This window comes from Podarcis raffonei, chromosome 3, assembly GCF_027172205.1.
Source record: "Podarcis raffonei isolate rPodRaf1 chromosome 3, rPodRaf1.pri, whole genome shotgun sequence".
Classification (NCBI taxonomy): domain Eukaryota; kingdom Metazoa; phylum Chordata; class Lepidosauria; order Squamata; family Lacertidae; genus Podarcis; species Podarcis raffonei.
In genome coordinates, this window is record NC_070604.1 from 123,088,328 (window position 1) to 123,102,124 (window position 13,797).

At 50.1% G+C, this 13,797-nt stretch overlaps 2 protein-coding genes and 1 long non-coding RNA gene across 4 annotated transcripts in view; 2 read left to right on the top strand and 1 right to left on the bottom strand.

Annotated features, from left to right (window-relative positions):
* Nucleotides 1–7,687, top strand: part of SCARA3 (scavenger receptor class A member 3) — a 35,440-nt gene extending 27,753 nt beyond the window's left edge. The window contains exon 6 of the mRNA XM_053383873.1: nucleotides 6,953–7,687. Coding sequence (XP_053239848.1) covers nucleotides 6,953–7,392 — 440 coding nt within the window. The 3' untranslated portion in view covers nucleotides 7,393–7,687. The remainder of the gene's footprint in view (nucleotides 1–6,952) is intronic.
* LOC128411520 (uncharacterized) overlaps nucleotides 1–13,797 on the top strand; it is a 215,355-nt gene that overhangs the window by 48,449 nt on the left and 153,109 nt on the right. The gene's annotated exons all lie outside the window — the stretch shown is intronic.
* LOC128411519 (sterile alpha motif domain-containing protein 12-like) overlaps nucleotides 1–13,797 on the bottom strand; it is a 186,141-nt gene that overhangs the window by 8,687 nt on the left and 163,657 nt on the right. Inside the window, exon 5 of one of the 2 annotated variants that reach the window (XR_008329836.1) lies at nucleotides 12,176–12,327. The exons of the other annotated variant lie outside the window; for it this stretch is intronic. The gene's annotated coding sequence lies outside the window, so the exon portion shown is untranslated. Of the gene's footprint in view, nucleotides 1–12,175; nucleotides 12,328–13,797 lie in introns of those variants that run through there. 2 annotated transcript variants of the gene reach the window in all.

The following is a 13,797-nucleotide window of genomic DNA, read 5'->3' on the forward strand; positions in this document are numbered from 1 at the left end:
TGTTCTGGTTTTCAAACGATTTTTGGAAGCCAAACATCCGATGCAACTGTCAGCAATTGTTTCCTGGGCGCCTGCACCAAGGTACCACTGTATTTATATCCCAGTTTCTTCCCTGTCCGGGACTCAAGGAGGCTTACACAGATGAAGCAATGTTTTCACAAAGTGCTTGAAAATATGCAATGAAGGGGCCAGGCGAGCCTCTCTGGGGAAAGCGTTCCACAAACGGGGAGCCACCACAGAAAAGACCCCTTCTCATATTGCTGCAGGTGCCTTCTGTGCTAACCATTAATCACCTGCTGGAGACTTTTCATTTCCACCAGGCCCAATTAAAAGTACATCGTTCCACTATGGTTAAATGAGGTCTGTTTTTAACTTTTTGTGTTTGTTCTGGCATGCTTTAGGTTTCTATTCCTGGAAGCCACTTTGACCTATTTTTCATGCCACTGGGGTGTACAAATATTTTAATTAATGAATGAAACAATGAAAGACATCTTCCCTGCTCCCGTGGCCAGCTCTTGTGCCAGGGACTCTGTGCCCTTCCTGCGCCAGGGGGTCTCATGACCCCACATGACCCAGTTCGGACTCAGGGAGGCCTAGATCCTGACCTGCACACTGTGGACTTCTGGAGGCCACTGTAGCCACCCATGGAACAGAGGCTTTGGATTTTTGCAGCCTCTCCTGAATCTCCAGAGCAGGTTTACTTGGGCTGCAAAACCCAGATAAATAGATGAGTCACGGGCTTGGGCGACAACCTCTAATATTTCGTAAGCTTGTTTTTGCCAATTTGCAGAGCTGTCTTTCCCATCAGCTGCTGGCTGCTCAAAACAAACTTCATTCAGGGACTAATCAAAGTGGGTGTCCATATAAGAAAAGAACGTAAGAAAATCTGCTGGACTCCGAAGCATGGCTGCCTCTGACTGTGATAGCCATCAATAGCCCTGTCCTCAATGGATTTGTCTAATCCTCTTTTGAAGCCATCCAAGTTGGTGGCCATCCCTGCCTCCTGTGGCAGGGAGTTCCATAGGTTAACTGTGAGCTGCATGAAGAAGTCCTTTCTTCAGTCTGTCCTGAATCTTCCAGCTTTCAGCTTCAGTGGATGCCTAGGAGAGAGAGAAACAAAATCCTCCACTTTCTCCATGTCGTGCTTAATTTTGTAAACTTCTATCATGTCACGTCTTCCTCGCTATTTCTCTAAGCTAAAAAGTCCCAAACCTTTCTTCAGGAGGGAGTCACTCCAGCCCCTCAGTCATTTTTGTTGCCTTATTCCAGATTCACTAATCAGGATAGCTATAAAAACCCTCAGTGTCTGGGCCGAACGATGGAGGTGGAGATGCTCCTTCAGGAGCAGATCACACCAGGCATAATTTTCTAACTTTCTATCATGTCGCCTCCTGCTTGCTTTCCCTATAAACTAAAAAACCTCCAAACTCTTCAAAAGCACACCAGCACAAATAGATAAATAGGTACCAATGTGGCGGGAAGGTAAACAGCATTTCCATGCGCTCTAATTTCCGTCACGGTGTTCCATTGCTCTAGAAGCGGTTTAGTCCTGCTGGCCACACAACCCGGAAAGCTGTCAGTGGACAAACGCCGGCTCCCTTGGCCTGAAAGTGAGATGAGCGCCGCAACCCCATAGTCACCTTTCACTGGACTTAACCATCCAGGGGTCTTTTACCTTTACCTTAATAGGGACGTGGGTGGCACTGTAGTCTAAACCACTAAACCTCTTGTGCTTGCTGATCGGAAGGTCAGTGATTCGAATACCCATGACAGTGGTGAGCTCTCATTGCTCTGTCCCAGCTCCTGCCAATGTAGCAGTTCGAAAGCACGTCGGTGCAAGTAGATAAATAGGTACTGCTATTTATAAGTAGATAAAGTAGATAAATAGGTACTGATAAGAATACTTATCGCAAAGTATTGGAAGACACAAGACCTACCCACCCTGGAAGAATGGCAGCTGAAGGTGATAGACTATATGGAATTGGCAGAAATGACCGGCAGAATCCGAGACCAGGGAGAAGAGTCGGTGGAAGAAGATTGGAAGAAATTTAAAGATTATTTACAGAAATATTGCAAAATTAATGAATGTTAGAATGATGTTGGATTGAAAGTTATGTGGTTTTTAGTTATAATACTATAAGGAGTGTGAAAAAATGGACTATTAATAAGTAAAAATCTAATGTTACATTATTTTAAGTTAAAGATTAGGACAAGTAAAGAGGGGAAGGATTTGCTGAACTGATAAATTAAACTGGAATACAAAAAGAGAGGTTAGAGGAGGTCCAGAAAATTAAGTAAATGAAAGAATGTAATGGAAAGATGGAATTGTTTTTTTCCCTTTTTTATTTGTATTTTTCTTTTTCTTTTTTCTTTTTGTAAAACTTTAATATTTTATTTAAAAAAAAATAGGTACTGCTGTGGCGAGAAGGTAAACGGCGTTTCCATGCGCTCTGGTTTCCATCACAGTGTCCCATTGCGCCAGAAGCGGTTTAGTCCTGCTGGCCACATGATCTGAAAAGCTATCTGTGGACAAACGCCGGCTCCCTCAGCCTGAAAGCGAGATGAGCGCCACAACCCCAGAGTCACCTTTGACTGGACTTAACTGTCCAGGGTCTTTAAAGGTAAAGGTAAAGGGACCCCTCACCATTAGGTCCAGTCGTGGCCGACTCTGGGGTTGCGGCGCTCATTTCGCATTACTGGCCGAGGGAGCCGGCGTACAGCTTCCAGGTCATGTGGAATGACTAAGCCAGCATGACTAAGCCGCTTCTGGCGAACCAGAGCAGCGCACGGAAACGCCGTTTCCCTTCCCGCCGGAGTGGTACCTATTTATCTACTTGCACTTTGAGGTGCTTTCAAACTGCTAGGTGGGCAGGAGCAGGGACCGAGCAACGGGAACTCACCCTGTCGTGGGGATTCGAACCACCGACCTTCTGATCGGCAAGTCCTAGGCTCTGTGGTTTAACCCGCAGCGCCACCCGCGTCCCAACCAGGGGTCCTTTACCTTATCTAATCCCTTGAAAAGGCTGCCAGGCCATGAGCGACCTAGGCATCAAGTGGGCCAGAGGCAAGGCACAATGCCAGCCTTCCTTCATCTGTTCGCACGTGAACGCGGCGTCCGGGCGCTGCAGCGTTCAGGACGTGGTCCCCACAGCTGGTTCCCATTTGACACGCGCTGCAACATGCATCATAAAAACACACAGGCCGTTGATTGGAAGCAGCTGAGTGTCAGCGCTCTGGCTGTGACTCCGGCCTCCCAGGATGGAAGGAAAAAGGGTTTGCCTTTTAGGAAGATGCTTCACACTGCAGCAGGGAGTGAAAATCTATGGCGTGGGGGGGGACCCTGCTGCAATGTGAGGATCTGCTCAGACCCCCCAAGGTACGCTGCTGCTGCTGCTATGGCTGCCGTCTCAGCGCATTGGACATTTTTCGCGCCACCGAAATTCCAGACCTGGGTCCGTGCATAGTTAAACTGTGGAACTGCCTCCATAGTCAGAAACAGCAACGCTTCTGAAGCTCAGTTGCTGAAAATCGCAGGAGGGAAGAGTGAAGGCGGTGAAGGTCCTGTGTGAGTGTCTGGAGGCGGTTGGAGGATGGATGGTTGCTAACAGATTGAGGTTGAATCCTGACAAGACAGAAGTACTGTTTTTGGGGGACAGGGGGCGGGTGGTGTGGGGGACTCCCTAGTCCTGAATGGGGCAACTGTGCCCCTGAAGGACCAGGTGCGCAGCCTGGGAGTCATTTTGGACTCACAGCTCTACATGGAGGCACAGGTCAATTCTATGTCCAGGGCAGCTGTTTTCCAGCTCCATCTGGTACGCAGGATGAGACCCTACCTGCCCACGGACTGTCTCGCCAGAGTGGTGCATGCTCTGGTTATCTCTCGCTTGAACTACTGCAATGCACTCTATGTGGGGCTACCTTTGAAGGTGATCCGAAAACTACAACTAATCCAGAATGCGGCAGCTAGACTGGTGACTGGGAGCGGCCGCCGAGACCACATAACACTGGTCTTGAAAGACCTTCATTGGCTCCCAGGATGTTTCCAAGCACAATTCAAAGTGTTGGTGCTGACCTTGAAAGCCCTAATCAGCCTCAGCCCAGTAGACCTGAAGGAGCGTCTCCACCCCCATCGTTCTGCCTGGACACTGAGGTCTAGCGCCGAGGGATTTCTGGCGGTTCCCTCCCTGTGAGAAGTGAAGCTACATGGAACCAGGCAGAGGGCCTTCTCAGTGGTGGCACCCACCCTGTGGAATGCCCTCCCACCAGATGTCAAGGAAATAAACAACTACCTAACATTTAGAAGATATCTGAAGGCAGCTCTGTTTAGGGAAGTTTTTAATGTGTGACATTTTAATGTATTCTCAATCTATGTTGGAAGCTGCCCAGAGTGGCTGGGGAAACCCAGCCAGATGGGCGGGGTACAAATAAGAAATTTATTATTATTATGATTATGATTATGATTATTATTGTTGTTGTTATTATTATTATTATTATTATTATTATTATTATTATTATCAAATCCAGCTTGCAGGTTTCCCACAGTTATCTGATTGGCTTCTGTGAAAACCGGATGCTCAGCTAAACCGACCATTGGCGTCCTAGAATTGATGCAATGGACAAAGTCTGAGTCTCCCTAGCTGCCTGGAAGCTGGCAATAATCACTTAGGGATGAGAGCACTCTGCATATGCTCAGAGTCCCCCTTTATTTCTCCCACACACCTTTCAGGACAAGAGTTCCTGATTTTGGAGCTGAGCCTTGGATCAAACAAAGCCCTAGATTTGGGGTGCCAAGCCGGGACCTTCTCCCCTCCTCCTCCCTTAAGATTTGAGTCCCTTAAGAGCTGCTCTGTTGCCTCAGCTTCAGCAAAGTCTCCTCGACTTCCCTCGCACAGCTGCTCCGAGTGCTGTTGATCCTTCCTGCTGCTGAGCTCTGTTATTTTAAATTTTTTTTATTGCTATGGAAAAAGAGTGCAATGCACAGTGAGCTGGCGCAAGCCAGAACCACCCTGGGTACCGCCTCAGACTGGCCAGTTATGTGCGTGGCCTGGCAGGATGGCCTGAGTCAATACAGGATTGCGTCCCAAGCCGGCGGGGCTGTGAGCTTGCAAACGCCAGCTGGGGAGGCCAAACCTCCTGGAGGTTTTCTTTGGCGTTCTCTGGGTGGGAGCTGAGCACTCGAGGCTGCTGTTGATCTTTCTGCTTGCAGATCCCAGCACATTGAGTTCCCAGACCCTCCCAGCCAGGTAGCCAGATCTAAGCAGTCCCAGGCTGGATCCTCCCCTCTTCACCCTCAGGTTGGCAAGGAGAACATCACACAGTTGCCCGTGACATGTTGCAGAAAGACACCGGCCCAGAGGCGCCTCCGGGCAGTCTCTGGGAGACCTGTTTGTTTGCAAATGTCCCGGCTCAGCTTCCAAATCCTAGAGACCCAGCAAAAGAGCCAAGAATCTCAGCAAGACTGCTTTGCTTCTGTCGACCCTGTTAATGGAGAAATCTGAGGGCTCCCTTGGGGAAAAAACAAGGACACCAGCCAGGAATACCAGAGCAGTAGGCTTGGTCTTTATTGAAGACTGTCACTACAGGACTCCCACCTGCCACCAGGTGAAACAGGATGGAAGCCCCAAACAAAAGAGAACCCAAACTTTTATTAGCTGCTAATCTCCATGTTACACCCCCCCCAAACTACATCACTGATGCATCACAGTTACATCATGAAAGGGGAGGTCTGGTGGCAGGAATCTGAGCATCCTGGACCCTGCTCCATGGTTCCCCTTGCCCTCCACCAAACGCCCATGGAGTGTAACAAAAGAGAGATTTACATTTCCCTGTTTCCCAGCCAAGTTAATCGCACCCTTTTGTCTCCATCTGGGTTTGTTCTTTCTGGAATGGCTACCTGTCTGGCACTCAGGTATCAGGAGGCCAGGAATTATCCCTCAGGCAGAGGGGCTGCTGAGGAGCTGAGCTCACATGTCTATAGGAATTTCTGAAGTTTCCCAGTGAGCCAGTACAGAGATACATTGATCAGTGAATTCTTACATTTGGTATCGTGCAGCAGAGGCCCTTTGAATAAATAGGAAGAAACTGCGATGAAGTGTTTTGTGGGGACAAATCACAAAAGTCACAAAAGTGATTGCGCTGGTTTTGGTAGTGGGCTGCATGTGCATGATATCTGCTGGAGGGGCAACACACACCCCCACCTATACATAAATTCCTGCAACAGCCCTGATCCAGCAGTCTTTCCTTATGTCTTCAAACATGGTATAAGGTGTGGATGGACAGCTGCGAGTCCAAAATGACTCCCAGGCTGCACACCTGGTCCTTCAGGGGCACAGTTACCCCATTCAGGACCAGGGAGTCCTCCACACCTGCCCGCCCCCTGTCTCCCAAAACAGTACAGTGGTACCTCTGGATGCAAACGGGATCTGTTCTGGAGCCCCGTTTGCATTCTGAAGCCAAAGCAACCCACATCTGCGCGTGCGTGGGTCGTGATTTGCCGCTTCCACGCATGCCTGTGACGTCACTTTGAGCTGCGAAATGTGGAAGTAACGCGCTCCGTTACTTCTGGGTTGCCGCAGAGTGCAACCCGAAAACGCTCAACATGAAGCTACTTCAACCCGAGGTATGACTGTACATCTGTCTTGTCAGAATTCAACCTCAATCTGTTGGCCGCCATCCATCCTTAGTTGTTGCTCTTACAACTCAGATCATTATTTTGGGATGCCGATGAGGATATTCAAGTGGTCGTTTTTCTTACAAAGAAACCTGTACGGTTCAGCAATCTCTTCTATAGGATCCCAAGCCTCACTGGGCACAGGAGGCCAAAAATTGGAAAGGGGACCCAGGACATCATCCAGACTGACCCCCCATCACAATCTCATAGTGGTACACTCCCCTAGATGTTGTTGCATAGTTTACTGTCGCTGACCCCCTATTTCCCTCTCTTCCTATCCAGGTGTCCCTGGCCCCCCCGGCCCTCGAGGATACAGAGGCGATGTTGGCGTCAAAGGGCCGACCGGGAGCAGAGGAGCGAAAGGCGATTCCGGGAGCCTGGGGCCACCGGGGCCCCCAGGAGCCCAGGGCCCCCCAGGCAACCCAGGCCCTCCAGGCGAGAGAGGCCTCGTGGGCACGAAAGGCCTCCCTGGCTTCAAAGGGGCCAAGGGAAGCTTCGGACAAGGGGGCACCAAAGGGCAAGCGGGCCCCAAGGGCGATGTGGGGCCCCCAGGGCCTGGGGGGCCACCGGGACCAGCTGGACCTCCTGGGCTGCAGGGGAAGCCGGGCATCCCAGGGAAAATGGGGCCGCCGGGCCCAATCGGGCCGACCGGGCCAAAAGGGGACCCTGGGATCCAGGGGCGGCCGGGGTTACCGGGGCCTCCAGGGCCCCCGGGAATGTGAGCAATTCCTTTGTCCCCCATACAAAAGGGGGGGTGGTAGATGTGTTGGAGGTGGGCAGGCGGACAGACTCTTTTTGACTGCAGGCAGCTGCCCCCCACATCCATGGAAGGTCCCACCACCCCAGCTCCTGCCCTCATTTATTCTGCACAGTTCGGGGCACCGTTTGCAGCAGCTTCGGGGAAACTGGAGAACCATCCAAGGCGAAGGGTTGCAGCTGCTAAACTCCAGCCACCCTCCTGCCTCGTGTCAAGCACCTTCTTTGCCCGCCCCCCGCCCCAGGACCACTGAGATCGAACCGCTATTTGCCCTTCCAAAGACTCCTTTGGAAGTGAGCCAGTGTGGTGTAGTGGTTAAGAGCGGGGGACTCGTAATCTGGGGAACCAGGTTCGCTTCCCGGCTCCTCCACATGCAGCTGCCTGGTGACCTTGGGCCAGTCACACTTCTTTGAAGTCTCTCAGCCTCACTCACCTCACAGAGTGTTGTGGGGAGGAAGGGAAAGGAGATTGTTAGCCGCTTTGAGACTCCTTTGGGTAGTGATGAAGTGGGATATCAAATCCAAACTCCTCCTTTTCTTCTTCTCCTTTGGTGAACCTATGTGTGAGCCGGGGAAAGATGCAAGGGTGTTTTCCATTGCAGTGGAAGAGAAAAATTTGTGCATGTGTGTGCTGGGCCTGGGGGTTAACCCGAGCCACGCAGTCCAGGTCCGGTCCCAAATCCAAGGGTTCCGCAAGGAGTCAGTCCGACAGGGTCAAGGCAGGAAACCAGGCTAGGTCTGGCACAGGGTCTCAGGCCGGTTCCAGCAATGTTGCTCCCGCAACCTGGGACGGGGTCCGACAGCATTTTATCTCTGTTGGGGTAACGGCCGGTCCTGATCCCCCGGCGACTCACCTCCCTGTCTCGCCCGAAGACGAGCACTCCTCCTGCAAGCACTCAGGTCTCTCCTTCTCTCAGACCTCATTCTCTGCAGCTCGGGAGACGTCGGTGGGTGACTAGACCCAGAAGCCGCCTCAGCCTCCCCTGACCGAACCCGTAGTGGAGCAGCTGTAAGTGATGGCCCAGCTGGAGGCAACGAGGTCATCCCCACATCTGGAACCAGGGCAGGCTCAGGCCCCTGACTTGGCCCAGCTGGTGCTTGTTGCAGGGGAACCTGTGCAGACTGGGGCTCTTCAGAATCAGGCCCCAGACTTGGTTCAGATGATGCCTGAGGCAAAGGATCTGGTGCAGACTGAGACTCCTCTGGTTCTGAGTCCGAGCCCGAGTCCCAGGCCATCACAATGTGTAGATTTGGGTGTGTGCATATGTGCGTGTGAAAGGTTGCCACCTTTTCCCCTTGGCCTGCTCCTGCGCCTTTTAGCAGCAGCCCAACACATAAAAACGCATCGTTAAACTATGGAACTCCCTCCCACTGGAGATGGCCACCAACTTGGATGGCTGCACAGTCAGAGGCAGCGATGCTTCTGAACACCAGTTTCTGGAAGTCGCAGGAGTCGAGAGGGCTCTCATGCTCGGATCCTGCTAACAGCCTTCCCATTAAGGTATCTAGTTGGCCACTTTGAGAACAGGATTCTGGACTGACCCGACCCAGCAGACTCTTCTTAGCTGGCGATACTCTTCCTCCCTCCTGCTCCCATGGGAGGAAAAGCCTTAGCTGCTACATTTCCGCATGCGGGTTGTTGCAGAAAGCAGAAGAGCAGGGCAGGCGGCACAGATGTTCAGCGCTCCCGGTAGAACGTCTGCAGGCTGTTTACCACGATTCCGGTTTCTCCCACAGCAGCAGAAAAGGAGAGATGGTTAGGACAGGCCGTAGTTCATTGGTAGAACCCAGGCTTTGTGTGCAGAAGAAGGCCTCAAGTTTGACCCCTGGACTCTCCAGTTGAAAGGCAGTAGATCAGGGACGGATATCTTGCTTTGCACAAGACCCTTTTAGGCAGAGCTGCTGGCCATCAGAGTAGTTAGCCACACTGCAAGGCAGGTTTGGAGATGGCTCGTCAATCATAAGGGGGCAGAGCAGCTGCCTTGAGTGCAGAAGGCCTCGGGTTGAACCCCCAACAGTATGTCCAGGTAGAGGGGAGAGAGACTCCCATGAACCCAATGGCCTTCCTCCATTGCCTGGAATCACAGAATCGTGGGACAGAACTGCAGAGTTGGAAGGGACCCTCCAAAGGCCATCTAGCTCAACCCCCTATTGCAGCTGAATAATCCCCAACAGGTGGCCACCCAGCCCCTGCTTAAAAGCCTCCAGTGATGTCCTGAAGAGGCTGACCTGTGACTCTCCAGGGACTCAGCCAGAGGAGAGTTTTTCCTCCAGAACCTTCTGGAGATCCTGCCAGGGACTGAACCCGGAATCTTTCACGTGGAGAGGCTACAGAATTCCGTCTGAACTTCTGGGCTGGATCCACAGAACCGTGTTCTAGCCTCTCTCACCTTCGCACAGTGAACACCCCCGTTTCAGGAACTGGTGCCCAACCACCTGCAGGTCGGCCAGGCAGCGTGCCAACATGCCAGCTCTGGCTGAGGAAGACTGCGGTGGGCTGGAGGCAGCTGCAGATGCCCCCAAAAAGGTGTGCGTGTGCCCCACAAAAGGTGCCCCCAAGGTACCCTCTGCAATGATGCAAAGGACTGCGGGCACAAGCTCATTCACCCTCCGAAATATTGTGGCCCGTTCCTGCGACAGCTGTGCGTGTGTTGTGAGGATCGGTTGCAGTGCTTCCCGTTGCGTGCGTGTTGTGTTGTTTCTGTGCGCCCGTTCCATGGTGCAGCTGGTTTGCGTCATCAGTCCCCCGCCGATGTGTAACCCTGGTATCCATGTATCATGTAACAGCAGCCACATGTATAATTCCAAGACCAATAAAGATACGGATGTACAAGTCTCATCGCCTGACTCCCTTGGGCACAGGGCAGGGGGTGGGCACCCCCTTAAAACCAAGGAGAGACGGAGGGCAAAGAGGTCCCAACTTGTAGCCTGCATTCAAACAGAGAGCTGTTTAAAGGCTTCATAAAGAGTTTGATATGGGGGGGGGACACTCTTTTTCTTACTCACTGGTAAAGCACGTGTAACATATCCATATTTTCATTCCGTTTATTTATATCCCAGCTTTTGCCTCAAGGCAGTTCACACAATTTAAAACAACACAGATAAAACCCAAAACCAGTGGGTAAGATAATAATTACCTTTTTCGCTCCATAAGACGCACTTTTTTCTTCCTAAAAAGTAAGGGGAAATGTCTGTGCCTCTTATGGAGCGAATGCATGGTCCCTGGAACCGAATTGCCCAGGGGCAAAAAGCAGATCATGCTTTTTTAAAAAAGGGGGGGGAAGGGGGTTTGAAACAAAGCCGCTGATCGGCTAGCGATCGGGAGGGAGATAAGAGACACTAGCAATAAAGGAGGCTGCCTGGGAGAGGGGAGGTAAAGACAGCAAACTTGCAAGGGGGGGGACAGGAAGACTAAAGCAATAAGGAGAGAAATTAGAAGAAAAGGAGGAGCAAAAAACAGCTCCAGCTAAGGAAAAGACACTAAGGCAAACAAGAAGGAAGGGAGTGTTGAAAGGAAACAGCTGATCAGTGGGATCAGAAGAGAGATAAGGGACGCTAGTGAAGGCTGCCTTGGAGGGGAGAGGTAAAAGCCCATGGATCCTCAGGGTTTTTGCTTTGGGTCACCCCAAATTCACCATCAGATCACATAGCATGTCCATGGCTACAGCCTGCACCAAAAAACACGCACCCACTGTTTCGTGGGGCCGCAATGGCGCAAAAACATGGTTACAAAGCACAGATCCACATGGATTCTCAGGATTTTTGCATTGGGCTACCCCAAATTCACCATCAAATCAGATGTCTGTGGCTGCAGCATGAATCACAAAAATCATACATCCACTGTTTCGTTCAGAATTTTTTTTTCTTGTTTTCCTCCTCTAAAAACTATGGAGTGAAAATTATGGCGAACAGTGATTAAGCTCTGATAGATATATTAAAATACAGACAATTCTTTGTTTGTCACTATGCTATGCATTTTTTGTGTTTTTATACTGTAAACCGCCCCGTGATCCTTGGATGAAGGACGGTACAGTATAGAAATTTAATAAATTATAATAGTAACAATAATAATAATAGCAGCACAGCGTTGATCCAAGCCCTTTCCTTAAAAACAAGCCAGTTCCCTAAGGCCAGATGGAAGAAGAAAGTCTTCACCTAGTACTACTAGTAGTAAAATAATAATAATAATAATAATAATAATAATAATAATAATAATAATTTATACCCCGCCCATCTGGCTGGGCTTCCCCAGCCACTCTGGGCAGCTTCCAACAAAATATTAAAATACAGTAATGCATCAAACATTAAAAGCTTCCCTAAACAGTCTAGCTTCTTTAGGCAGGGAGTTCCAAAGTTGCCTCTCCAACATTTCCAGCAAGCAGGCCTGGATGGCTGGAGAAGATCTCAGAGCCTGGGTAGGTACATGGAAGGGAATATGGCATTTCAGACAGTTGGAGCCAAGCTGTATATAATTCACGCAGCCCCCATTGAAAAGGAAAAATTAAAGTTGCCCCACTCTCATCGAGTTATGGCTCACCATTTTCAAACACGGTTTCTCCCTCACAGCCCATTTGAGAGCATGCTCTCTCTTTTTTCCCCCAAGTGAAATTGACTAGACCAGAAGCCCCATAATCTGGTCCAGTTAATCTCTCCCGTACAGTGGCAGGGATTCCCCCAAGGCACACGCTAATGGAATTGCCTTTGAAAAGGGGACAGAAACTTCAGAATACAGTGGTACCTCGGGTTAAATACTTAATTCGTTCTGGAGGTCCGTTCTTAACCCGAAACTGTTCTTAACCTGAGGTACCACTTTACCTAACAGGGCAGCACAATTTCTGTTCTCATCCTGAAGCAAAGTTCTTAACCCGAGGTACTATTTCTGGGTTAGCGGAGTCTGTAACCTGAAGCGTATGTAACCTGAAGCGTATGTAACCCGAGGTACCACTGTACAGAAGCCTGCTTTTCCAATAGTCCAATGTGGATCATCCAATCTCGTTACACCTTCCTTGGCTCCCAGTGAACTATATGTAAACTCGTGCACCAGCTAAGGTTCTCAGCTGAGGCCTCATCCTGCTTCCAATAAGATCAGAAGAGCAGAGCAGGTTAGGAGAGCTCGGAACAAAGCGCTTCCTTCCTTCCTTCCAGGATTTCAGTCTTGCCAAGGATGAGAAAATAATAATAATAATAACTGGGGGGGAACACAAAGGCATTGCAAAATACATAAATGGTGCAACAGCCAGCAAAGCTGGAAAACCAAAACAAGATAAATAAAACAGAAAAGAGCAATAACACAGAACAGCAGAGCAGAGCAAAAATGAGAAAAACAAAAGCCAGAGATCTTTAATCATAAGAACTGAATAAAGTTCAAGAGCTGCCAAAAATAACGTTTTGACCAGGCACCCCAAATTAAAGAAAGAGCCAGTCTGTTTCTTGCACAGAGTTCCAGAGCCTGGGAGCCAACACTGAAAAGGCCTTCCCTTCATACCCTGCCCATTTTAGGGAGTGGCCCTGCCAGGGGTGCCAACTTGAATAAAATATTGGGGCAGAAACAAAATTAAAAAAATTCCTTCCAGTAGCACCTTAGAAACCAACTAAGTTTGTTGTTGGTATGAGCTTTCATGTGCATGCAAATTTCTTCAGATACAATACAGTGGTACCTCGGGTTAAGTACTTAATTCGTTCTGGAGGTCCATACTTAACCTGAAACTGTTCTTAACCTGAAGCACCACTTTAGCTAATGGGGCCTCCTGCTGCCACCGTGCCGCCAAAGCACGATTTCTCTTCTCATCCTGAAGCAAAGTTCTTAACCTGAAGCACTATTTCTGGCTTAGTGGAGTGTGTAACCTGAAGTGTATGTAACCTGAAGCATATGTAACCCAAGGTACCACTGTATCTAAATATTCTTCAGATATTGGGGCAGGTAAGCCGCACCCCACATAATCACACACACCATTTGAATGGCAATGCCCATCAATTGGAGCCCCCTCAAACATTTTACTGGGGGAACCAAAGGGACCTCAGCCCCTGGGAGTTGGTTTCTGTGGGCCCTGCCAACCAGCTTCCTCCTCCTTCCTCTCTGCGTTGCCCTTGCAGCAGGGAGGAGGAGGATGGGGACCAACCTAGGATTAGAAGGCTCTGCCTGTTGTTGCCTCTAGCGCCACCTACTGTCGGGCTCCCTGCCTTCTGCCCTATGAGTCCCAATGGGTACCAGTCACCAAGGACCCTACAGCCTTGAGCAGGAGCCAAGCCAGATGATTGTGGTGTGGTAACTGGAGAGGGGGGTCTGTTTCCACCTCCTCTGTGTTGACAAAGACATGGGCACACTCCCCCTGTGCCCACACCAGCACGCCTCATGCTAATAAACCCCCCTT